Below are 26,317 nucleotides of genomic sequence, written 5' to 3'. Positions count from 1 at the left end.
ACTACTATTGTTTTTCTGTTTTGTCGTATCTGTTTTTAAAGGTGTAAGGCTTTAATTCACCACAGCTCTCTTGGGGGACCACAGATGAAAATGAGGTTTTAATCATATCTAGTACAATGAATTTTTACATTGGTCCGGTAAAAAAAAAAAAGGGAAAAAAAGAAATTAGTTAAATGGTAGTGGTATGTGCAAATGTGTCAGTGCTTAGTGGCGACCCCTGCTGTTGCTTGTTATGAAACTTTTTTTATGCTTCATGTTACTGTTGCTCATCAGTGTCTTCTTGGAAGAGCATAGATCTGGGCTCTATCACTCATTCACTCTCATTCTCAGACTCTCAGTCTCTCATTCAAATAAAAAACACAGACTAGTGTAGCAGGTGTTAGTCATCAGTAGTGAGGTGTTTATAGCACGTCAGTAAGCTGGAAGGCTCTGAAAGGTGTGGTCTACATCTTTTCAACAAGTAACAATCAAAACACTTGCTTTAACTGATTGGATTTTTTTTAAGTGACGTTTCAATTTATGTTCATTATAGATGTTCATTATAAATCCCTTGTTTACACTGTAAATGTAACCTTCATTCATAAACATACAGGTAGAAAAAAAAAACAAATCACACTACAAGAGGATTCACAATTATGTGTTTTATTAAAGGTCAAACAGAAATCGCAGAACTCATCATAGGCACAGTAACTTACTCTTAATAGCGATACACTGCAAAATAAATTGGCATGTAGCACAGCAGCACATACAAGCACCACAAGCAGAAAACAGAGTGAAGCAATAGGTGACTAAGAAACAGCAGTCACTTTCAAGTCTGTCCTAGTGTGTCAGAGAGAGTTTTTCATATGGCTTAGTCCTGAACAAGTCTTTGGCCCTCGTCACCTTCCGCAGGTTGCCATTCAGTCTGTGACTGTACCCAATGTATTAACGACTCACCAACAGAGGATTTTAAATAAAGGGATATGTTTTACACACACTCAACACGTGATGTTATGAGTCGATTCAAATGTAGAACATAAAAGGAAAACTACATTTTGCATGATAAAGGCACAATTACAACCAAACTGTTTTGAAACAATGGCAACAATAAATCATTTTCAAAACAAAAACAAAATCTTTTTCCATTATTGATGACTGGAAACCCACAGTATGTTAAGACCACTCCACATGTACTTTTCCCCATACTGTGCATTGATGCTGCAGTGATAATGGAAGCTGGTGACTCACAGTAGAGGAGCTTTGGTGAGCTTTGGGTACACATCGTACAGAGACCTGTCTCTGCGAACAGACACTTGAAAGTCAATATTCAACAGTCAGAGGGCTGTGAACCGATTCACCAAGGATGACTCAGTCAGTCCACCACTAGGACAAGTGCCATGGCAACAAAATCGCTGGCTTTGAGAGCAATTGAAGAGCATCAAATGTCCAAATCTGCAGGAACAAAGTTGCGTAAGGATGTTGTTGCTGATGCAAGAATAACATTGGAAAACCAGGTTGTTTGCAATTCTGACAATCCTGAGGAGAATTCAGATTTATTGTTGTTTTGGATAATGACAACAAGGGAGCAAAGAATAACCCATTTCACAAAATGACAGAAATTAAAGTGAATTTAAAATGCTGTGGACACTTCTCACATCCATGTTCCTCTACAGTTTGATTTTTATCTGCTCCTCTTTTTTCCTGGCTGTTTTGCAGCCTTCAGGTGGAGCTACCCTGTGCTTTATTTTGGTGCATTATGGGAGAGAGGAATTCACCTGCATTTGTGTTATGATGAGTATATAAGTATAAGGTTAGTACTGGTTTATTACATATATTCCAGATTGATTATTTCTTCTGACCCACCTCAGTTGTTGGATGTCAGTGTCAGATATTACTGAACAGAAAACGCCCCTAATGAACTCAAAAAGCTTTTTTTAAAGCAAACCATTCATGGTTTACAGCGAGGCAATGTCATGCTTGGGGAAGAACAGGGCTCTAGCAAAAACAAACAAACAAACAAAAGAACAGACCCCTCAAAGCGAACATTTGTACTGTAATAAAATGATAAGACATATCATTAACAATACATTGATTTGATTTTTTAATCAACTCTTTTATCTATATTTATTCAAAATAAATTTTGAGTATTTTGACAGTATGTACATAAGTGCAAACAAGGTGAACGTCACACATTCATTTACACCTCAGTAAGGATCAACATCACCCAGCACAGCTGGGCAGGAAGAGACTTCTGGACCGCCCTCCTGGCCAAAACTGAAACAAAACTCACTGATGAAAACTCAAACCTCCACACAGGGACAACTGAGCGAGGGCTGTCCAGTCTGCAGGCAGGAGGTGAACTGTGAGGATTGCTGACTAGTTTGATTTTACAGAAAAAGATGAAGATCTTTCAGTCAGTCCAAAAGCCTCTTTGCCTCCCTGACAGATAGGTGTTTGCTTTAAAAGCCAAAGTCCATTCTTTTTTTCTCAAAAACACCATGTACAAGAACAACAAAACAAAACAAAAAACAAACAAAAACAATTAAAGTCAAATAAACAAAACAAAATAAACACCTGATCTCCCCTAAGGACCTTTGGATATTACAAGGATTTAAGTTTTCCATACAAAATATTTAATCACGTTGCAATAACAAGACAAACTAATTAGACATTCCCTTTTTAATAAGTTAGTGTTGTATGTTATTTCAATTAATGTGAAAAAAATTCACAATTAGGATAATAGAAAGGTAGCCATGTTGTCATTTTGTTGCCATAGCAACAGCAACTATTACCATTAACAATGACTCCATCATTGTATACAAATGATTTTCATATCTTTTTTTCCTTGTTGGTCTACACAAACTATTAACTATGTATAAATGAGTCTTTTTTTTATTTTCATGCTGTGTTTTTTTTATGTCAGATTTTTTTTAAAAAAAAAAGCTTAACTTACCATTAATACATGTCATTTTTATACACAGCTATCACATCTTTATACAGTGATCGAGAAATAAGGCCCTTTGTTTGTGCCCCGGGAAACAAAAGTATGCTCAGGACTGAATTAACTGTCCACATGCTAAAGGATCTGGTCACTAGACACAGTGATCAGAGCATTTTGCATATAAGGAAATCAAGTACAAGAGAATGAGAAAGGGAAAGAGGTAAAACGTAATTTTTCTCGTGCCACACCGCAGATCCCCTAACTAACACGCTCTTGTGCATTTTATCCATATAGGTCTAAATGTACTTAAAAATTCAAATGCCCTCAAGAGGCACCGTTTATTGATCAAGTATTGTTTTTTTTTCCAGCTGGACGGTGGTTTGTGAAGGCATAATGATGTGAAGGGGGGAGGAGATGAAGGCTAGAGGGAGGAGTTTTCTTGGCTGGACAAAGCTAGGCTTTCAAAGCTGTAAGATTTAGACAAATTGTCTGGACATTCTAATAATCAATGTCATTGAGCAGGAGAGGAACATTTCCATTCAAACTCCTCAGAGACTTGAGAAAACATAGCTGCTAATCACTCACAAAAACAGAGGTAAAGGAGAAGTGTATGTCCGTAACATAAAGCAGCATATACTGCTTTACAGATGTTACCAGGTGTATAACAGGCTACATACTGTTTGATACACATGTAGATAAAAAGTAAATTATATTCTAAATAAATCTATCAGCTTTTGTTTTTAGAGAATACGTGTATTCACTTTCTTTTTGAGGATTAGAAGAGAAGATTGATATCACTCTCATGTCTGTATGGTATGTTGGTTGAACTATAGAATCTGTATCACTGTACACGTTGGCCAATAAGTAAAAAGAAACTGTATTACAGAGATGCCAAACTGCCCGCCAGAGAGCATTGACAAGTAGATTTTCTAATTATGAAATGTCCCACATAGAATGAATACTGGTCTCAATTCTTCTTAAAAAGAAAAATAAATAAACAGAAGGAAAAACAAAACATTCAAAATAAAAATATAATGCTATGTGTTTGTGTCTCAAAATGAGTCCTGGCCTACTGGCTCATTAATTAACACATTAAATCTTGTTTACTTTTTTATAAAAACTTAAATGTCAAAATGACAGATTATGGTTTTAGAGAGAGTTACATCCTGTAACTTTTTTTCTTCACAAACAACAATTTATCCCACCATCCAGGACTTCTGTGCAGAGCGTCTCCAGCTTTAGTGCTGGTTGCCTGGCAACCTCACTGCAACAACAAGATGCCAGAACGTCACTGCGCCTGGTTGTTGTTCCCCAGGAAACAGCTACAGCACAAAACTTGGCCTAAAACTACAAACTGCTGTTCTTGGATACAGTGTTTTATCCACTGAGCTTTAGGGGTGTTATTAGGTGTATTTTGTCATATTTAGACTAAAGGCTAGCTGTTTTCTCCTGCCTCCATTTTTTTGTGTTAAGCTAATTGGCTTTATATTTAACACATGAGAGCAATATTGATCTTCTCATCTAACTTACAAAGACAAAGCAAATAAGCATACTGTTCCTTTAAGGGACACACACTGATAATGGTTCAGCTGAAGTGGCGGTTCCAACTTGCCCTCACTGAACACAGTTGGAAGTTACTTTTGCAAACTGTCTCCCAAGAACAAGAGTTGGAGTCAGCAAAAACAAGGACTGCAGCACAGGGGAGAACTGGCCAACCCACATCATGCGTAAAAGTAAAACGTGTTAAAAAAAAAAGGGTAGCAAGCTGATTTTCTCAGTTTTGCCCAATGATTATATCATTGTTTATTGGTGCATTTTGGGCACTTTGGCTACTTTCGAAGGTTGGGGTACAAAAGCTGATCAGCAAGAAATGGTACTGTAATGTACCTGAACGATGTACATTTGTACTTTAAAAAGTACAACTCAGCTCAACCTTTTCTGAGAGTGAAAGATATTTCTAAAAGTAGTCACACCACCCACTGACATTAAATATAAATCTATATAACAATACACATACTTTAATATGTCTTAACACAGTATCAGCATGGTACCTGTGTGACCCCAGAAATAGTCTATATATAGTGAATCATTACATTTCCACATGCCTGTCTTTCAGAGGGCACGTATAGAGTTTTTGCATTAGATACATTCACGACACAATGACATTATTTAAAATGAATAATGTTCAGTGGGAAATGTCGTAATATCTGCAGCATTTACCTACATTTACCGACTAACCAAACATGTGATTCATTGTCTCTTTCAGCACACTTAACTATTCACACAACTCACTGATTTATTTCTTTACATTAATAATAAGACAGCACAGCTGTCTCAGAGAAGAAACTAGTACAGATGTGACTGACTATTATAATAATGTACCAAATAACACATCTATCTTTGAGCACTGGTCTGTTCTTACAGTGTACTCACAGCTGTGGTTTGAGGAGACTTGAAAGAGGCACATTTGAATTTGGATAAAAGTGATTTCAGCCCAGCTTCCAAAGCCGTTACGTTCAATTTTACACGCCAACAGAGCAATTCCTTGCGGACATTTGAAAACCAGAAGTCCAACTGGTTTGTAATTTTTTTACCATCAGACATCAAACGTATGATTTATTCCTCCATCTCCTGACTTTGCCACAACCCAGTTCTGGTTATAGCAACTGTCGCTGCAATTTTTAGAGTCTGACGACTTTTGACAAAAAGGAGACATCAGTAGAAAAGACGACACATTTTAAAGTCAGACAGGACATTTTCAAGTTCTAAGCTTTCTCCCTGAAGAGCCATAAAACATAAAAATCTTGTGCCACTCATTCAATCCAAAAGCTGCATGAAAGGAGACAATTACACAAACAAACTGCCTTTTTAAAATACATATCTGCATTTAAAAGGGAGACAATTCTTAGGAGGAGTTATTCAGGTATTGCATTGAATGGGGCAGCTCCTTGCATATACCACCACTTGGCACACACAGACTTCAGGCACAACATCAGGAAACAAATCCAGCTTCCATTTCTGACATCAGGTGTGAAAGTTTAAGAAGTGCCAATTATAAAAGTCTGTAATCTTAGCTCTGACCCTCACAAATATCTTTTTGTCTTGATTTCAGGAAAGTTGGACACAGAAAATTGGGGTTTGTGGCTGAAGCCAAGACTCATTGTTATGACAAAAAAGTGAAGATTAATGTGCCTGTCTTTCTTTGTTTTGTTTTTTGTTTTTGTTTTGTTTGGATATCAAGTCATGGTTAAAACAGGACAAACAAACTTTCAGTCATCAGACAATTACCCATCACAGGCAGGAAACAATTACTGATCAGACGTCATGAGTCAAGATAATTCATCACTTCAATCCAACAGTTTTAATAATTTGAGCTGTCTGGTCTATTACTAGTGGAGTTATACAGAGCCTGACCTTCCCATGGAGAACTCACCTGCTTTAAGGCAGTTTGTGTCTTAAATCCAGTTATTATAAATCCAAATTAAGAGCCACATTCTGAAAAATCTCTCAACTCATCTCCTTTAGGATAGGTGTGACTGTATCCTAATTTTATGTCACCCTGTCAGTTTTTTTAAGGTAATTGCATAAAATGTAAGTAATGACAAAAGTAATGTCTCATTTGCTGCTGTTATCCAGTAAGTACTAGATACTGACTATGAAACTGGGGACAAAAACCGATTTAAATCATACTCAGCACTTATGAAACAATATCAAGTGGTGATCACTGTAATTACGAGATTTTCTTACAACAGGAACTAAGGGCTACTCCACAGCATTTTTGTTACAACAGATATTGCCTTTAATTGCAAATAACATCTTTTGCTGTACGCTGTTAAGTGTATTGAATTATTTTGGGAAACTAAGTCTCCTCTGCAGCTGAGCTGACAAATCAAAGGCACAAACAAATTAACAACACACTGACGTTTCATCAGGCAAGATGAGACCATGAGAACGAATTGAATGGTATAACATGGTACAACACGAATGTTACATTTGTAGCCATCTTGAAACGTAAACAAGACATGATATGAAACACGCTTTCATTTTGACAACACGTAATGGTTGTAGACCAGGCAGCAGGTCCACAGGTGCCGCCTGAATGGTCTGAATTTCCAGAATTTACTTTTCAGAGTTTCTGACTTTGGAACAGTCAAATGTGTTGGGTCGCCGCATGTGATGGCTCCAACCCATAAAGGGCTTTTAGTCTTAAATGTGTATGTGTTTGTTTGTGTGTGTGTTCGTGTGCATGTGTCTGCTGCACTCTTAAGGTGTGGGCATGTATGGCTGTAAGAACGAGGGAGCTCTATTGCTCAGCCTGATCGAGTCAATATGCATCAGGATGGCTGTTTTAAAGCAACAGTAATACGTCCAGGCTTGTATTGCGTGAACCATCGCAGCTTTACTACTTACATAACATCTCATAAGAAGTTTCACATTGCCACTCAGTCAGTGTGCACTGTAGGTGAGGCACATGTTTGCTGCATTCAGAAAGATGACCGCCCTGGTGCTGCGCACGTTTCAGGGACTTTAACTGGGGTTTCGGGAAAGGCTTACTGAGTTGAGCGCCACTGGAGCCGCCATCAGCAGTTTGGGGACGGGACAGAAATGGGTTTCCATTGGAACGCACTGGAGCCCCACTGGATCAGAAGTCAGAAGCTCTGAGGGATCTACTGGAGGAGACAGAGAGAGAAAGAGAGAGAGCAGGGAGAGAGGAGGAGCGGTAAGTTCAACCTGACACAAACATCTTTTAATAACCTTCAGCAGGAGATTTTTCTATAAGATGAAGTTAGTGTGAAAAATATTCACAAAGTAAAAAGCCAGTTTTTTCCAGATTTCAACAATTCGGTTTAAACATGACCATATTCACTTTTTAAAATTATGACCAAAGCAAGTGCCCCCCCCCCCCCCCCAAAAAAAAAAAAAACAATTGTTTCTTCATTTAGGACAGAAAACATTCAGACCCTAGGCAGACAGAATAAAAAATGCAAAACCATTTTGCACTGCAACTGGATTTGTCGTTGTAGCAAATACACAAAAATCCTGATTTATCTCCTGTGGTTTTCAGGTCATTTGCAGTAAGTGAGCTTGAGTGGGCATTGTAAAATCCTGTGATAACAGAAATACTGACAAAAACAAAAGTGATGCTTGTTTGCATGTTTACTGTGATACATCATGGAGCTTGGCCAATGTTTAAGTCTGTGGAAGTTGTCATAACATACAAAAATGAACAGCAGATAAAGTTGCTTTCTAAATGGAGGAAAAACGAGCCCCACTATAAAAGTGTTTTTTATGTATTAAGGTCAATCACTGTATTTTACAGTATATAGAAATTTTGCTGCTTGATAGAAAATAAAATTTAACAGGCTTTAGTTTTTAATGGCTAATATTAAAAGCAGACATTCGTTCTGCTTGACAAATAACCAATCACAATCCTTCTCAGACCAGACCATTTCACAAACAAACACAGTCAACAGTCTATTTTGGATTATTACATTTAGTTCAGGAGTGAGTGAATAAGATGAAACAAACAGTCAAATGCATTGAAAAGAAATAACCTGTTGCTGTTTCTTTTCAAATAGAGCTTTAGAATTTAAAAGCTGCTTATATATGGGTAATTTATGTCACCTTTTGTCTTTAAAAATGCCACAATGATTACTGCAAGTATTTTCTTCTGTAACTCAGCTGCTAAATTCCCCTGCTGAAATGTTATAGACTGTATGTAGAGGGAAATTCACTGAAATAAAAAGAAGAATTATTGTATTTAAATTACAGCAGGGTTGCCAGACCACACACTTTATGTCTGTAGATTCCACAGAACAACAATGAGGATGGGAACAGATCATGAGTAATGATATGGTTCAATTACAGTTACCTATTTCAAGATACAACTCAAAATAAATTCTGTTTTCATTTGCTCACATCACAATAGACTCAGAAGTGATGAAGACAGATGAAATGTGAACAGAATACCTGTCACACTACAAGCAGGTGTTTAACCAGATGAAAAAAGACTCAGAAACTACAGAGCTAAAATAAAAGAGAACTGAAATGAAAGAGCAAACCTGATTCGAGGCGGCAGATTCAGCGAAAGGAACATTGGTGACTGGGGTCGAGGCCGACGAAACAGTGGAGGTGGTGGCACCGTGCATCATGGGAACTTTTATTCAGGCGAGTCAGACGAAAGACAGAGGACGAGGATGTGGGCGGGAAGGAGGGGGAACAGGAATGATATGGTTACCATGGCAAAATGTGTAGGATCAAAAGTCATGGCACAAGTCAAGTGATATTGCCAGGATGAATTTGAACAAGTATCAAGACACATGCAAACGAAATAAGAGACAAAGAAAATTACAGATTTAATTAACCAACAAGTTACAAAATAAAAAAAAATGCATTGTCCACCAACAAATGGTACTTAAACAAACAAGGCAATACACAGTCATACAATCTAATCAGACTGGAGTATCTGATAATTGTATTCAATGGACGAAGCATGTGTATGGAGGGAGCAAATGATCCATAAGAGAACAAAAACTTTATCAATAACGTCACAGCTACAACGTGACACTAATTTATCTCTTTAGAAATTGTACTATATATTGATAATATCGATTGAAATCTGCAGATTGAATGTGACCTATATTCACTGATAATTTTGTGATTGCATAAGATTTAGTGACCGGCTTTGCAAGACATAGTTCAACATCTCCCTTTTACTTTGCATTCAACTCGTAAAAGTCCCATGGTGAGGGTGCTGTGGATAAAGACAGCGCTAATGCACCATTATCCTTTATTAGGACAAAGGGTTTAGACACATCACATTATTGTCAGTCCCAGCACAGCTCCAGCAAACTTACTCCAAACTAGAGGTCTAATCAACCACAGGGGTTGAAAACACCTGTGTGTGTGTGGTGAACCTTTAGATGTGTGCATTTACCAGGTATCGAGAGTCTAATGAAATTATGCCTTTGGCTGTATTATGGGAAATGTAGGATCTAGTGTTTTTGAAGCTAGACCCATATAAGTGTCTGTGAGTCGCCCAACATTATGGAAGTGAAATGCAAAGTCACTGGAGTACAAAACCCTTTAGCCAACCGGACAAATGAAAGATAAATCTGGACAATAATCACAGCAGTTGCAAATCTTCCGTTTTTCCAACAGCAGAATGATCCATCCTGGAAACTTCTTTTGCAAGAGACACATGAAAACATTTTTTCCTTTATTTTTTCTCCTGAGTTTGTAGTTTTACTGACAGTGAAATTATTTTCAAAATGTTGCATATTATTTTCATAATATCAGCCTGCCGCAGCAATGGTAAACGTGTTGTGGACGCAGAACTCAAAGTTTCATTTTTTCAAAGGTTTTCATAAGCCCTACAAGAGACAGGAGGAAGGCTTACAACAAACACTGACTGCTGGCCCCTCATCCTGCTTCCCTGAGCTACCTGAGCTGGCTGAACCTGCACATACACATACAGTACACACACCATGCATGCTCGCACAGAGTTGAAATTCATTAATGAACCGCTTACAGAGAGCACGACTCGTTAAACAAATCACATTAATGTGATTGCAGACAGGCAGACATGATGCAATGAAAAAAATCAAACAGGAATGTCAAAAATGAATGTCTATCATATGGTCTTCAGAAGCTAACATGATAATCTGTTGTATGTTCTCCCGAAGAAGCAAATGTACGTTGATGTCAACAACCATGAAGGACCATAGCAGCTCAAGTTCATTATCTGAAAATATGATATACTTCATATTTCTGCAGACCAACTATTGGTCTCTACTAGTTTCTCTTCAGTACAGAATACTGTAAAAATCAGCTGAGGTAAACCATCACAGCAAACATTCAGTCACCTTTACTCTCCATAACAGTAACATTATTGTCTCATAATGCAGTTGTGAGCAAGGACTTCCTCATTGCTGGTTTGTTTTAGAGAAATCAATGATATGAAAGCAAACACCAATGTGTCCGCATCTGTATTTTAGTATCATCTGTTCTGAATGTCATTTTCTGAGCTTCAGACTTTTTTCAGTCAAAAGTCAAACTGTGAGTGTCAGAGCTTCCTTGCATGTTTAAGAGAGAGTTTTACTAACTACGCAATCTCATGCCCGATGGACTAAGTGTTTAAGGCAAAGACAATGTAACTGCAATCCCAGGATGAGTTTGACCAGGCATGTTCATTTCATTTCATCCCCCATGTCTCTCTCTCCCCATGTATTCTGCCAAGTCTCTCACAAAAGAATATCATTTCAAACAATCCTAAACAGACGCTACCAGTTAAGTGACAAAAGGGAAAATGTAATAATGTAATGTGATGATTCACTGTGATACGTTACCTATCACAGGAAAGTGTCACATTTCCTCATGTTAATTACACGTTATATGTATGAATTAAAACAAACTATTACCTAGATCACAAGAAAAATGCACTAACATTTTAATGTACTATGACTTTGGAGTACATATAAGATCATTTAATAAAGGCCTCTGTCCACTAACACATGCACTGTAGTTGCTGATCTCCAGCTGTAATATAGCTGACCTACCAAAGGCTCCGGAGGGCAACATGCACAGAAAAGAGCTTGTCACATTATGTACAGACATGGGTTTAAAAACTAGAAGGTGATGAGAGCAGATGAGAAAGAAAACAAGAGGAAAACAAAAGGAAAACAAGGACAAAGAGTTGTGATAAAGAAGCAGGCATTGCAGCAGATAAAGGCAAGGTTAGCGCAGGAAAAGTTAGTTACAGTTACAGACACAAAAACAAGTTGTTGATAAGTGAAAGATAAGAGCACAAAAGCCAACTGCTTTCAGCTGCTGCATAGACAATACACTGAAGCCCTGATCAGTGAAGTATTGTTTTACCCAAGCAGCAAAAAATAAACAGAAAACTTGTGTATATTACATGTGCGAGAGGTTTCAGTATATTCTCCCTTCAGAACAGAACACATAAAGTATGTGGGAGTTTTGGCTGTAGACCTCTATGCTGTATAATTTAGGCATGTGGGATATCAATAATTCATGTCTGACAGCCTTCAGGCCTTTGACTAAGCAGTGTTTCTTTGCAGTTCCCATGAACTGAAAAATGTCTTTTCAGTGTTAATACCCACTGGTTTCCCTTGTGACATTAGGTGCCACGTATATGATAAAAAAATTCATTTTCAAGCATTTTGTGAACGGTTTTATGTCTCTTAAATCTTAAATGATCTTCTAGTATAGAAAAGTTTCATCTAGGGCTGCAACTGATTATTTTCATTGTCTTTTAAATTAATACAGTAATTGTTAATCTAGTTAATTAACTGTTAAACTGATGAAAGGTCAAAAATAGCGAAAAATATGTGAATTGTAAATTTCAACACCCTAAGGCGACACTTTCAAATTGCATTTCGTATCTGACCAGTCAAACAATTAAGTAATTTTTAAAACTGGTGGCAATTAATTCTCTACTGATGAATTAATTGACAAATCGTTTCAGCACCAATTTCATCAAATAAAATGTGATAATACATTTCCAGCCATTATGTGCTCCTACAAATCTAAACCAAACAGTACAAATAAAGTCTTTCCTGATTTGTTATGTAACATCCACACAGTTTCATACACAAACATAAAAAACATGGAAAAAGATTAAGGAACTAAAATTACAAAACAAAATTACAGGACTTTTAATGTGGTTAGGAACATTAGGGCTTATTTTGGCTTTGTCGTTTGTTCTGTCTTATTTTGTTTGTTTGCACAGCTAACTGCTACATTCATCCAAAACACATGCAACTTTGTTTTTTAAAAAGAAGGACAACCAAGATCTCCATGATCCTGCAATGCATGCACCAATAGTGTTTGTACTGATTACTGTAACGTGTTTCAACAACTCTCATCGCATTTCAGGCAAGAGCGAATTGAATGCAAGCAACACAACAGACAGAAGAAAGAAGAGAGTGTGATAGAAGAGGAAAAGGAAAGCATGTTACACCGTAGAGAAGCAAGCCTTGCACAGACATAGCATGCATACTGTTACCACTACAGAAGCCTGTACTACGAACCCAGATTTGGGGTAACCTGCTCTAGTATCAGATCAAAACCTGTCACCACCCCGACTACTGACCAATCAGATCACTGCAAAAACAGAGTCATCATTCCAACAGGATCCCAACAGGGACAAAAATTGTTTTTCTGTTGGGGGCTTTCCTTGTGTCCACTCTGGTTTTAAAACAGAGCTTTTAACAAATGGAGGGAGACTTTATCACTAAAACAAGATAATAAATAGTATACCTTCATTTTAATTGCATAAAGATTCTTTAATCCTACAGAACACCTGACAGTGTTGATGCTTTTATCACTGCAGCTCAGAAAAACATGAGGAGACCTTGAGAGGATAATTGTTCATTAAAACTAAACCCTCTGATGTTTTAGAAAAATGATCCACACACTGTTAAATATTTCCCATCATTATATATTAAAAGAAACAGTCTGACATTCTATGAACTTTTTTTTACCTGCTTCACGTGTTCATAATTTGTTACTATTTCAGTATAAGAAACCTAATAATTCTTGTACTCATTTACAGTAAATCCTTAGCCTGACTTAATCAATTGTATTCATGCTGTTTACATTTCACCTTGTTGAATATCACCTCTGCATGTCGCCTGCACATATCACCGTTTGTTTCATGTCATATTGAATACTTTATTCATGGTTCTAATGATGTTGTAATTAACACTCTTTCGCATGAACACGCTTGTAGCCAGGTAGATAAACCGAGCCAGTTGCCGAGCTAGTTGATAACCAGCTTCGTAATATAGGCTGTCCAGGGCTGCCAATGTCAGGCTCAGTGAAGCCAGATAACCAAAAGATATCCTGGGTATGCTGAACTTGCTTTGTAGTACAGGCCTCAGGTGTAACTCCCTGTATACCACAATATTACCTAGTCGTCTAACACAAAAACCCTTGCGTTTGTCGGTCCGTAGCATTTTTTAATCAAGTTCCAAGATAATTTAGCCCATATATATATGTTAACACAGGATGGGCTGTGTCTCGGTGTTGCTCATGTATAGAGACTCACCAGTGGGGATAAAGGCTGGTTGCTGGAGCTGCATGTTAGCCAGGGCTTGCTGGTAGTGGAACATGCTGGGGTTGAAGACAGCGGCAGCTGCTCCGTTGCTCTTCTCTAAGATCGGCCTCTTTGGTAGCTGCTGCACGACCCCTGGCGGCAGAGGCTGGCCAGAAGGAGAACCAGAGGAAGGAAAACAGATTTTTTTTCTTTAGCAGTGGCTCTTGCAGACTACAAAACCTCCCTATATAAATGAATTTAAAAAACCTATCTGGTATTATATCGTAAAGAGTAAATATACTGTTGTATATCTAAGTGCTCTTTAGACTCAACATCCAGTTGATGTGCATGTTTCTGTTTACCACCACAAGAGGACACTGCAGCATCTAAGATTAGCTGAGTTGATGTGGGACAGCCCAGAGGTCAGGCCAAGAGCAAAATGAGATTGCTATGATTTCATCCTCTAATGGGCCCAGTGCTGAAACATCAAACTGTAGAGGAAGAATACCAAGACAACGTTTGACTCATATTACTAACATACAAATACCCCCTAAATCTGGGGGGAAAAAACTTTAACGCACAGTACAGAATTGTAGGATGTGATACCAGACTGATGCAGAAATATGTTTTTAATTAAACATCTTTGTTTCAGATTAAATATGTGAAAAGTAACAGCAGCCTTGGGCACATTTTGTTTCTAATTCATTTTCATTTGTATTTCCGTATCTTTTTCCAAAACTGTGTTTCTTGTTTTTCTGCATCAGCATTGGAGATAGATATGATTCTGTTACAGCTGCTCACATTGTTAACTTCAGCCCTTGTAGCTTGCTTCACTGACACAGGCACACACACAGTAGCGGACATTCATGAAAAACATAATCCACAGACTACATTATCAAATTTCAAGCTGCCTGAGGGATAGTGTGACACCTTGATCCTTCATTGCATCAGTAAATAATATCCAAGAGGAGAACAAGAAAGTCAACCATTTCTGTAAAGCAGATATGATGAAAGTTGACATGTAACCTCTATAAAAGTAAATATTTATTTACCCCTGTGTGTTTCTGTTGTAGGGTTCTACATATCATAGAAAAGCAGTTGATAAAATGTTTGGTTGCCTAATGTTAGCTTCTGGTAAAAAACAAATAGCATTCTAATTGTTTGTCTCTGTCACATTGTTGAGAAGGACTCACCAAGCCTGTGTTGGTGATTGTGTTTTGGCTGGCTTGGTGCTGTGCAGCCTTAATCCTGGCCTGCAGGTGAGCAGGCGGATGGAAGTACTTGCACTTGTCTCGGCTGCAGCGGCCCTTGATGTAGTCCATGCAGACAATGACTGAGTTCTCGCTGCAGTCCACCATGCCCGCCTCCAGGGGGTGAGCGTAGCGGCAGTCGCTCTCACCCCGTGTGCAGTTACCGCGCTGGAATTCTCGACAAACCTGGCAGGACCAAGTGGGAGCACTGATCAACATTTACCTTTCATCATACTTTGGCCAAACATAGAACCACAACAACTGCATCCAAGCTGCATACCTCCAACTTGTCTGTGCGCACATGTTTTTGTGCAGAGGTGCCGTTGCCCATGGCTGCCAGACCGGTGGGACTCCCAGGGACCAGCAGGGGAGTGCTGGGCAGCAGCTCAGGCATCAAGCCCATGCCTGGGCCCATGTGGTTCAGATATGGACTGAACGCCATACTTGGACTCGTTGTGAGGGAGGGCGTGACCGGGAATGTTGTCTGAGGGAGGAAGAGAACAGCCGACACAAGAAAAACAAAACAAGGAGTTATGGCAGAACTTTTTTTACATGTCACTTTTGATATTCAGGCAATTCCACATTCTCTTTAAAGAGTCTTCACTATGGCTGAACAAATATAAAATCATAACCATCCAAAGTGATTTTGATCAACAAACGTTTAAACAAAGCATGACAAAAAACACAAAAAATGCAATATGGCCTTAACTGATTATCTATTTCACTGTATGTGGCAGGGACTTCTAAATGTAATTCTCACTGTAAATGAACAGAAGGCAAGACCGGGGGCACTTGCATTAATTAGTAAAAGTAAAAAAAAAAAAAAGTCATAGCTTTAGTGTGGGCTGCTCACTATGGGCTGCAGCTGTGTTCCAGGCAGCATGAACTGCATCTGTTGAGCCAACATGGCTGCTGCAGCCTTCTGCTGGATCAGGTTGTTCCTCCCGTTAATCTCCAGCTGGGTTTTCAGGTGTGGAGGTGGGTGCAGGTATTTACAGTTCTCACGTGTGCAGCGCCCCTGAGGAGGAGAGAGGAAGGAGGAAAGATGAGCGTGTGAGCAGACAGACAGGGTGATGCTTTACAGTCTTAGTGAAATGAGATGAAGTCACAGAACAGGGAGGTGAAAATAACGTGACTGAGAAGCTAAATCAATCCTTTAAGTGTAGTGAAGCCTCGTCCATATAATCAAGTACAATTTGTTAAACTAAACACCAAGAGTCAAGTGTGTTTTGCAAACAGTCTAAGAACTATGTCTTGTAAATTATGTTATAAAGAAATAAAGTACTAATGAAGTCCCAGAAGATTTTATGTTGCATAATTCATGCAACACTTTCTAAAAATGTTTATTGCATTAAAAGTCTATTATGCTCGAATCACCAACAACCAGTACTCATTTGAAGATTCTTATTTATATGGACAAATACACAGTAACTACATATTTGTACATTTAACTTGAAAATAACTATTAATGAGTCTTTTTTTTCAAAGTGATGTGAAATGACAGGTGTAGTACTTAAGCCAGCTTTAGATTTTCCACAGTGGTGCAGCAGAAATCAAATAAACAACACTGACAAGAGATAAAGCTGGAGAGTGAAAACATATGCTCGACTCTCACCGTCCTGTATGACCGATTCTGTATCTCAACCTGGTAGATAGTAGTCAAATAACCTACTTTCTAGAAAGAGAAAATGCAAGTTTCAAAGTATTTGTGTCTGATTGCAGAGCACATACTTGTTTAGTTCTTAGAAGAGCTAAAACGGGATTAAATGGAAAACAGAGACCAGTAAGCTTACTTTGTTCATAATAAATGTATTATTACATCAGCATTTAATACTGTATACTCTGTTCATCATCTTAATCACTCCTCACCTCTTGTAAGTCAGAACAAGGTTAGACAAAACACCTGAAGCTGGAAATGTCCTGCTAAATGAACACACACACAAACAGCTGTCATGGCTTTCTATTGGCCCAATGTGTCCCTGTAACTACTATTAGATAATCAAAATTCCTGCTCTAATATGATTTTGTTATACATGCTCATCTAATGTGCACAGAGAACCACTCATAACTCTCTCTCTCTCTCTCTCTCTCTCTCTCTCTCTCTCTCTCTCTCTCTCTCTCTCTACATATATATATATATAAAACGCAGCATGAGACATGTTAGTAGAACAGTCAGTATTCTCCTGTTGGACTTATGTGCATAGTCCAGGCTTCTGTTTGAGTTGTATGCAAAGCTTCATTCAACACATGCAAGCTTTAACAATGACAGCAGACAGACTATAACCTAATAACTATAACCAAAGTAAAACATGTACGAGCAAACTAGATGAACTCTAGAATAAATGTCGATGAAGCAGCAAAACATGGTTGTAAAAACATTTCCAGAGGACACACAGTGAGCAAATATTTTGATTTATAAGTTAAAAAGACTATTGAAATAAAGCTGAACAACGTAGAACCATAAAATGCAGGGTGGTGAGACTGTAACTCTCAAATTTTCCCCAATGATATGGGAATCTGTATTTAAACACTGCAAGCAATGCAATGTTTTTAGGGATGCAACTAACAATTAATCCATTACACAATAATCTTCTGATTTTCTTGATCAATCAAAAATTAAAATGACAATTTTCTAAAAGCAAATTTGAGACAAAGAAAAGCAGCAAATCATTACACTGAGCCAAAGAATGTTTGGCATTTTGCTTGAAAGCTAACTTAAACAACTAATCAGTAACCACAATAATTGCTGATTCATTTCCAATTTGTTGATAAAATAATGCAGCAATTGTTATAGCTCTAAATGTTTTACACCCCGAATGAAATTTTGGATCTAAAACAAATGCTTTAATGACTTAATACTAATTTAGGTTGATATATTTCTGTATTTTAGTCAGCTGAAGCTTTTCGGGCATCACCAGTCACTGCCACAAACCATTTTGATCAGAAGTAATTCTTCATGCTCCTTTTCACTCATCATTTTTGGCTTCTTGACAAATGGTACATCAGACTTTGAACCGTGCATCTAAAAGCAATTCATTTTGCCCCACAATGTTGTTAAAGCAGTGTCCTTCATCCCTGCCTGAGTCTGTGGTGAAGGTGAAGACGGTGCTGCAGGAACACTGCAGGTCAACACACACTCAGAGGAAGAACTGCAGTCTCCATTAAGCCCCTGGGCCGACAGCAGCTGTCTGCCCCTGCAGATGAGCTGTTAACCAACTACACTACCTCCACTGAGCATCAGCCACATGCTCCGTCATCAAACCGCACCCACGCAAGACAGCTCGCATTAGGTGATCATGAGCATGCCGCACAACTGACAGAAGCACTAAAGCAACGGTAAATGAAAAACTCTGAAGACAAACTGACGTCATGGTGCAGAGACTCTGACGATGATGGATGATGTCGTGCTGAGATGAGGACACATAAAAAAAAGGGTTTGGCAGCAGGAGAACTATGTATTAAGGACAGAAAGAAACCGCAGTGTCTCCCATACCAGCACCCAGGAGGGATTTGCGCGACCTCACACACTAGACATAAAGCATACAAGCACATAACATGTAGCAGCATGAAAAATGGTCAGGATGGTACACAGGCTTACACAAACACTCTCGCCTACACTGGAGATGAGAGCAAGTTTGCGTCAGCGAGCTGTGTGTTTAGGGATGAGGCTGTAATGAGGAGTGAGGCCCATGAGCCCAGGAAGCCTGCTCAGGCTCAGAGGGAAAGAAAAGTACATATTAATGAGCCTAATGATGAACTTTATGCATTGTGTGCTCCAAAACACAAATGTTAGACCAAATTAATGTTAATTTTGTGCTCTGGTAGCATGAGCATTGATACAGATACAACAGCTTTATAGAGGCTATAAAATCTGGGGAAGAGGAGAAGGCCAATGAAAAATGGTGTTGAGGAGAATATTGGGTCAGGAATCTCCTTTTGGTAGCCATAGCAACGCACTACACAACACGGAGAAAGTCCCTGTAAGTACAGTAGTGTGTTGCTGATGCACTCAGTGAGAAGAGAGAGATGGGACATTGATAAACAGGATTACCGCAGAGATCCAAACCTTTACACACAATTCTGGAGCCGTATATTTTTCTGCAGTTAGAGGATCACCACACTCAAGTATAGGTTCATTCTCATATGACAATGACGAAGAGCTCAAAAAAATACTTGTTTAATCAGCTAGTTGAATTTCTCAACAATTATTGAATGGAATAAGATTAAATTTTGTTCAGACATTCACGGTCCCTGAAGCGTGAATCCTACTGATCTGGTGGTTCCAGCTTCTCCAGTGTAAAGATTTCCAGTTTGTACTTGTCTTAAATGATAGTAAACTGTGTATCTTTGGGTTTGGAATTGTTATTTGGACAAAGGAAGCAATTTAGTTGCCTTTGGGTCTGGTAACTTGGGCTGGCCATTTTTACCTATTTTCTGTGGATTAACAGATAATGAAAATAATTGTTGCAGTTGGAGGCCTTACTATGATGTCATCCAGAAGTGACTCTGCTCTTAAATCTGTATGCTGAACAGATGTGATGTCCACACCAATCATGTGAGATGACAGCAGCACTCCAGTTAACAAGGTAAAAGAGAACTAGGCGATGAGCCCCCCCCCCCCCTCCCAGCAGGTTCAGACCAACCACACAGAGCTAATGGAGGAGCAATAGGGAATGACAGCGGTTGGCTCGGACAGGGAGATGCCAGATATGGGAGGGATGGTGAGGAGGGAGGCCATTAGCGGATAAATCCATGAAATTAACAAACACCCTTCTTTGGGCGGGGAGCAGGAGGAAGAAGTGATGCTGCAGGGCAGCTGTTACGGACAGCGTGTGGTGCTTCGTTTTTTCTAGTCAGTTGACCAAAAACAACCACTGTCAGCTGAGTATAATCCTGAACAACGAGGATAGAAACACTGTTGTAAAGAGGTGGTTGCTGTCACACTGTACTGGCAGCCCTGCTGCAGCTCCTGATAAAGAAAGCCGCTTTGACCTTCAACTGTCACCAACTTCAGTTCTGTCTCAGACTAACAACCTGACCCCGGGGCTTCAAACAGCCCAACGTGGCCTTTAATGCTTGTTCACTGCCTTTGGTACAAAGCAGCTCGCCTCCTTTTCCCATCAATGCAACCAGTACAGAGCCAGGCTGTTGCTCTGTGCTAAAAACAGCCGTGCCACTCAGGAAGATCAAACTATCCAATGGGTACGCACTCCTGTGCTGTTGCTAGGCCCCCTCTCTTTCTCTCCCTCTCTCTGCCTCTCCATCTCCCTCCTGCTCTGGAGGACATAACACAGAAAAATGGCTGAATAATAAATTCTAACTCAATAAACGAGGAGACAGCAGCTGCACTCAGACAGAAAGCCCCTTGTCTGGGTCTCACTTTTTCACTGCAGGAAAGCTGGTCGAGCAAAACCTCTTGCAAACACACGTGCGTCCAGACGCAAACACACACGCCGACACAGCAACAGTCTATTCTCCATTTTAGCACAATTGGCCATTGATAGTCGGAGCTCTTCTAAAATACAGTAAAGCATCATCACTTGTCAGACTGTTAGTTTTTCCGCTACGTATGAGTAGTGCTAGTGTTGTGGTTCTGTGGTGGAGGATGAGAGTCAGGAGAGCAGCTGCAGCGAGGCTGAAGCAGCACGACCGACTAGCCCACATCAGTGGTGGAGAAACCGACCATCAGCAGAGCAGCAGATTGCAACTTGGAAAAATGGAAACAATAAATATCTTGATAACAGAAGACATTTGTGTGACACTGTTTATGCATCTGTATGTGTTTAGGTATAGAGAAGCCTATGTCAGTTTGACTGGTTTAAATTAAAGTTGGGGAATATGGCAATTTATACTGTGGCCACTGATTGGTTGAAAGGTGTGGAGTAACTTTTAGTAACCAAACAGTTTAAGTGGACAGCTATGATGTACATGTTTGATTTCAGTTCTAAATTAATGAAACAGTATTAAACTATAAGTAGCCATAGTAATACTGAGGTTTAGCTGAAGAGCTTAGCGCTAGGGTAAATTGAGTAATCAAAAAACAAACAAAAAAAAAAGGACAGCTAAATAGCTGCACAGAGAGAGAGATGAAAATTTAATTCCAAATGTGTTGGATATTATCTTGAGTCTGTACCATGAGACAAAATTTGTCCACCATTACAGACTTTTCAGTAACATTTATACAACGGTAACTACCCCTGTAATACAAGTGGTTGTATTACTATTGTTATTATCATTGCAGGCAATGTTACAAATCAGTGAACAAGACTGCCTTATGGCAATATTATAGATTTACAGGATTTTTAATCCGTGCAATGAAGTACCTTGATTGGGCGTCAGGGTAACCTAGTGGTGTAGGACACATACCATGTAGGTGCAACGTTACTGGTTATAATCTGGCCTTCGTAAGTCATCCCCCATCTCTCTAACCACATTTGTTGCGTGTCTCTCAGCAGTAAACAGGCAAAAATACATTAAAGAAATACTTCAAAGAAAAGTACATTCAAATTAGGTATTTCTTCTACAGGTTTTAAATGTGCAACATCATGACAGTAAAATATACTGCTACCATGAAATTGAATTGTTTAAACTTTGATTTAAAAAAATTAAAAATAAATGTAAAAACTGTAATTTTCAGCTTGTGTTCTCAACAATTTAAAAATCATTCTGGGATGAATGCGACTCTTTTAATGATTAACATAGATAATAAACTTGTTCATCATAATTCACAATATTAAAAAGCCACAACACAATCACTAGGACAAAACATAAAGATAACTATCCTCGTAGTACGCAGCCCCAGAATCACAAGGCAATATAGATGCAGTTTGAAAAATTCTGACAAAAACCGTGTTTAAAATTTTCAGTAGCTGTAAAAAGAGTGGATCAGCTGACCAACTGACATAGTTCGAAAGGTTTCCCCCAGGAAATTGTTAAACTGATTGCGAACAATTGTGAACAACTTGAACAATTTAATTAGCAGATGACGCCCTGCACCACAGTCACACTCATTAAGTATTTGGCATTTGATGTGTGAAACAGCACCTCTGCTGTTTCCCTAAAGGTGAGTCACTTCACCTGAAATCAAGATCAGCTCCGCTATATAACACTACAGGAAACCCTGGTTTGTGTGTATGTGTGGGTGTGTTTGTGTATAAAATAAGTGGGCGTCACTTTACCTTTAGTATTTATACAATACTACGCAGAGTCAAAAGGCATCAACTGACTTGATGTTAACCATAATACATGTGTCTAAACAAACATGATGTAATATGGCAAGGATTGATGATGAGTGAAATGTCTGTTGCATTGTTACCTTCAGTGAGTCGAAGCAGGCGATGACTCGGCCATTCTCCACATGGCAGCTCCGGGAGGGGTGGGCAAACTTGCACTCGGCATCAGACCTTGAGCAAGTACCTCTCTGAAACTCACGACACACTTCCAGGGTCAGCCATTTGGTGTCCCGTCCCATGGTCATGCTGACAGCCATCAGAGATGCTCACAAACACTGAACAGTGGTGGGGGCAGATGGACGGAAAACTGCCTGACGAGTGCAAGGGTGACTAATAGTGACGCAAGAAAAAGAGTCCCCAACAAAACAGAGAGGAAACAGAGGCAAAGAATATTTTCAGTTTTTCCTCAGCACAAATAGACAGCGAGTCCTTTTGCTCAATGTATTTTAGGGGATGTTTATTAGTTCTTCCTGGGAAATTTGGCAGCTGAGGTCTCACTGGGGTGAGATAGAGGGGTTTGGCTGTGAGCAGAGGCCAGCTCTGTCTCAAAAAAAAGGAAAAAAACAGAAACTACTCTGAGGACATCACTCTGGAATGCTTGGATATGCCGCTGAGCATCTGCGTCTTTACCTGAATCAAATGACGCCCACCGTAAGTCACTGTAACATTCACGTCAACATGGCCAAGGCTGTAGCAATCTCTGTTGAGCTAGTTATGTTTGAACAGCCTGAAAAGGAAGATGTCTATAGAACAAAAAAAGCAGAACCTTATAGGGATGCTTTCCTTGCAGACGAGGTGGCTGCTCAGCTCAGGGTATGTGGGGACTGCGTCTCTGGAACATGGGATGGATGACTCTGTGGCTGTCAGGATAAAACATAGCCTCCATTCAAGGCCAAACAGACACTGAGCCCCGTCCTGCTCTCATCCAGCAAAGTCAGAAGGCAGCAGACAACCCCTCACAGTAGGCACTTCAGAGTTCCACTTCCTCCTTTTACTTCGGCCGCTTTCTCATCCCTCCTTTGCCGTCCTTTATTCTTCTGTTGTCATCCTCCTCACTGACCTCTCTTCTGCATGTCCTTGCTTGTTGTCTTGCTGTTGACTGTAAAAACAGAAGGGCAAACATTAATCCAAAGCATTAACAAACCAGAAGCCTGTTGAAGAGAAAATGTTGTTAATGTAAAGCTACAACCTCGTGTGGAGCCTGTTTCAGCGGAGGGTGATGAGGACCACGAGGCAGGAGGGTGGAAGGGAATGAGCCAAAGAGAAAAAAGCGAGGACAAACAAATAGGAGAGCAGAGTGTACGGGAGGGAGGGAGGCAGCAATGAACGGCAAAGGGCAAGCTATGTCTTGATTAAGTGATACGAGAGAGAAAGGGAGAGGGAATAAAGGGATGGATGGAGATTGCAGGCAGGACAGAGACGTCACTTCAACTCCCCTGAGCTCCACGGAGCAGAAAGTAATTGACTAACTTGACATGAATCATGCTGCAATATACTGTGAAAAGCAGTGTCCTTGAAGTGGCACTGGCTGGCACATGTGGTCGACACCGATGATTCCCAGACAGTTATTAATGCGAAGGGAAGAAGCAGCAAAGAGAGAGACAGGGCAGAAAGAGAAGGGGTAGTTCTTCACAACTGCAGCTGCTCTGCTCATTGCAAAGCAACGGCCAATCGGGCAAACTTTTGCAGGCAGGCAGAACACATCACCAACCAATGACAGGGCAGTTTCCACAGCAGCTCCTCCCTCCACAGAGCCCGTCCTTGTTCCTCCCAGGCTTTTTTCACTGGCACAGCACAGTCATGGCTCAGCCACATGTTAATATTCAAACTGTACAACAACTCTGAGATGACTCTGAACAGCTTTGTCTTTTCACAGACAAGGAGGAGCAAGTTATCTTATTCAAACACTGGACTATACTGCAGTGTGATGCAAGGAAGATGCATGCTGTGAGGGGGCAGAGTGACGTGTCCGGACACTAACTGAATACAGATAGCAATCAGTGAGGTGGCTCAATAAAGACATACACACACAGAAGAAACTACAATTTAGCTTCACAGGGAAAAGCAAAGTCCAAACTGGATTCCGAACATGAGACAAATTAAAGAGAAAGGAGGGCTACCTTGTGTGAGACATGGTAGTACATGAATGCACAAAGTGAATAAACAATAGGCGAGATGCAGGAGAGGAGGAGTACAAAAAAATAGGAGGAGGAGAGGGGGGTTGGAGCAGATATTATCAGTCCTTGTGTGTGATGGTGGCAGACACAGACGGAGGAAGCGGGGGGGGGGGGGGGGGTAGTGTGAGGGAACGAGTGTGTGTATATGAGAGCATGCAGCTAGACAGCTCTGTAGGAGCACACTGCAGTGGAGTGAGAGAAGGAGGGATAAAGGGAGGTGGTAACTGAATTGATACACCCACCTTCAAACACAAGAACAAAGACACGTCCCAACCCAAAAAAAAAAGGCAGGAATGAGAGATGAGCAGGTACAGCAATTGCTTTGCTTGCTTAACCATTATGCTTGTCTGTGCCTCCTCCTCCTGCCAGCCTACCTACAGATCGATAGAAACTTTTCTCAGGGGGACAAGACAAGCACGCCTTCTGCAGCTTTGCCTGCCCTGCATTCACGTCCACATCAGTGTCAAGCGCTCTTGCTTACGCACGCCCTGACGACGCAGCTCAGCAATATGCAAACCACATCATCAAAATGCTCCTCAGCAACGCTCCTCGCTTCCTCTCCTTGATCTCGCCACACCAGACGCCAAATGGCGTACAGTTGCCATTACCACCATTCTTGGAAAGCTACGCAGCAGTGCTGGCTCGGTGCCAAAGCCATTCCAGTTTTTATTGCACCCTGTACCTTTGAATATGCACAGTCATGACCCATCACTGATAAATGCTTTCCAGGAGTTTCACCCCCACGTCCACCAAAAATTTCACCAACTGTTTAACCAAGAATCCCGTGTTAGCTATGCCTTTGGCCTCTGTCAGGGCCTTTACGGCTAATGGAAGACAATGGGGACAGTTAAAAATAGAGAAATCATACCATGGCATAATGTGTAAGTGGGTTAAATGTGACATGCCTATCTTGGGGGTTGTGTTTGTTACAACACATTCATTAAGAGACAGAGAAACCTATGAGAGCTATTAGTAAGTAAGTAAGCAAGTTTTTATTAATTAGTTACTAATAAGTGGGTGCAGCCACTTTATCTCCAAATGCAGAGATGTAGGGAGATGACCATGGAAAGATGACTCACTGTACAAAATTTGTCCTCAGTATCAACTATCACATAATCTCATTTCATTCTTATGTCCTTATTTGGACATGTAATAAGTTTTGTATGGGTTTAAATACACCCTGCAATGAAGATAACCCTCAGAATTGGATGACATTACCTGGTATTAACCTGTATTGCTCATCTCTAGTCTCCTCGATTGAGCTTTAATAAATGTATCTGCTTTAGACAGGTCACCTGAAACTTCTTCCATCATAAGTTAACCAGTTCACAAGTTTTTCATCACAACAGAAATCTAACCAATATTTACCAATATTGTAAGTAACATCTGGAAACCATGAATGTCATAAATGTACCAATTTTTTTCCAATCTATCAAGTAAATATTACACAGGATGAGTAAAAACTCTGACTTACTGGTGGCACCATATGAAAAGTCAGAGGGTCATGAATGTGATTAGGATGAAACGTCTGAGGACCATGAATGTCTCTACAAAATGTCATGGCAATCCATATGAAAGTTGCTGAGACATTTTAATCTGAACCAAAGCAGACTGATAGACCAGCACCCTGACATTGCCATCCAAAGACCCATGCCTCTACTGTGTTTAAGAAGCACCAC

General features: G+C 39.8%; 1 protein-coding gene across 7 annotated transcripts in view; it reads right to left on the bottom strand.

Annotated features, from left to right (window-relative positions):
* Window positions 1-2,916: 2,916 nt before the first annotated feature.
* Window positions 2,917-26,317, bottom strand: part of mbnl3 (muscleblind-like splicing regulator 3) — a 29,284-nt gene continuing 5,883 nt past the window's right edge. For 4 of the 7 annotated variants that reach the window (XM_041047466.1, XM_041047464.1, XM_041047465.1 and 1 more), the window contains 7 exons: window positions 22,545-23,560; window positions 16,083-16,247; window positions 15,510-15,713; window positions 15,173-15,415; window positions 13,992-14,145; window positions 8,983-9,077; window positions 2,917-7,587 (listed from right to left, as the gene is read on the bottom strand). In XM_041047466.1, the coding sequence (XP_040903400.1) occupies window positions 7,570-7,587; window positions 8,983-9,077; window positions 13,992-14,145; window positions 15,173-15,415; window positions 15,510-15,713; window positions 16,083-16,247; window positions 22,545-22,718 (1,053 nt within the window). In that variant the 5' untranslated portion in view covers window positions 22,719-23,560 and the 3' untranslated portion in view covers window positions 2,917-7,569. Of the gene's footprint in view, window positions 7,591-8,982; window positions 9,078-13,991; window positions 14,146-15,172; window positions 15,416-15,509; window positions 15,714-16,082; window positions 16,248-22,544; window positions 23,561-23,650; window positions 24,203-26,317 lie in introns of those variants that run through there. The other 3 variants (XM_041047468.1, XM_041047470.1, XM_041047471.1) reach the window with 3 other exon arrangements.

This window comes from Toxotes jaculatrix, chromosome 10 (assembly GCF_017976425.1).
Source record: "Toxotes jaculatrix isolate fToxJac2 chromosome 10, fToxJac2.pri, whole genome shotgun sequence".
In the NCBI taxonomy this organism is placed as follows: Eukaryota; Metazoa; Chordata; class Actinopteri; family Toxotidae; genus Toxotes; species Toxotes jaculatrix.
This window is presented reverse-complemented; position numbering and strand designations above follow the sequence as displayed.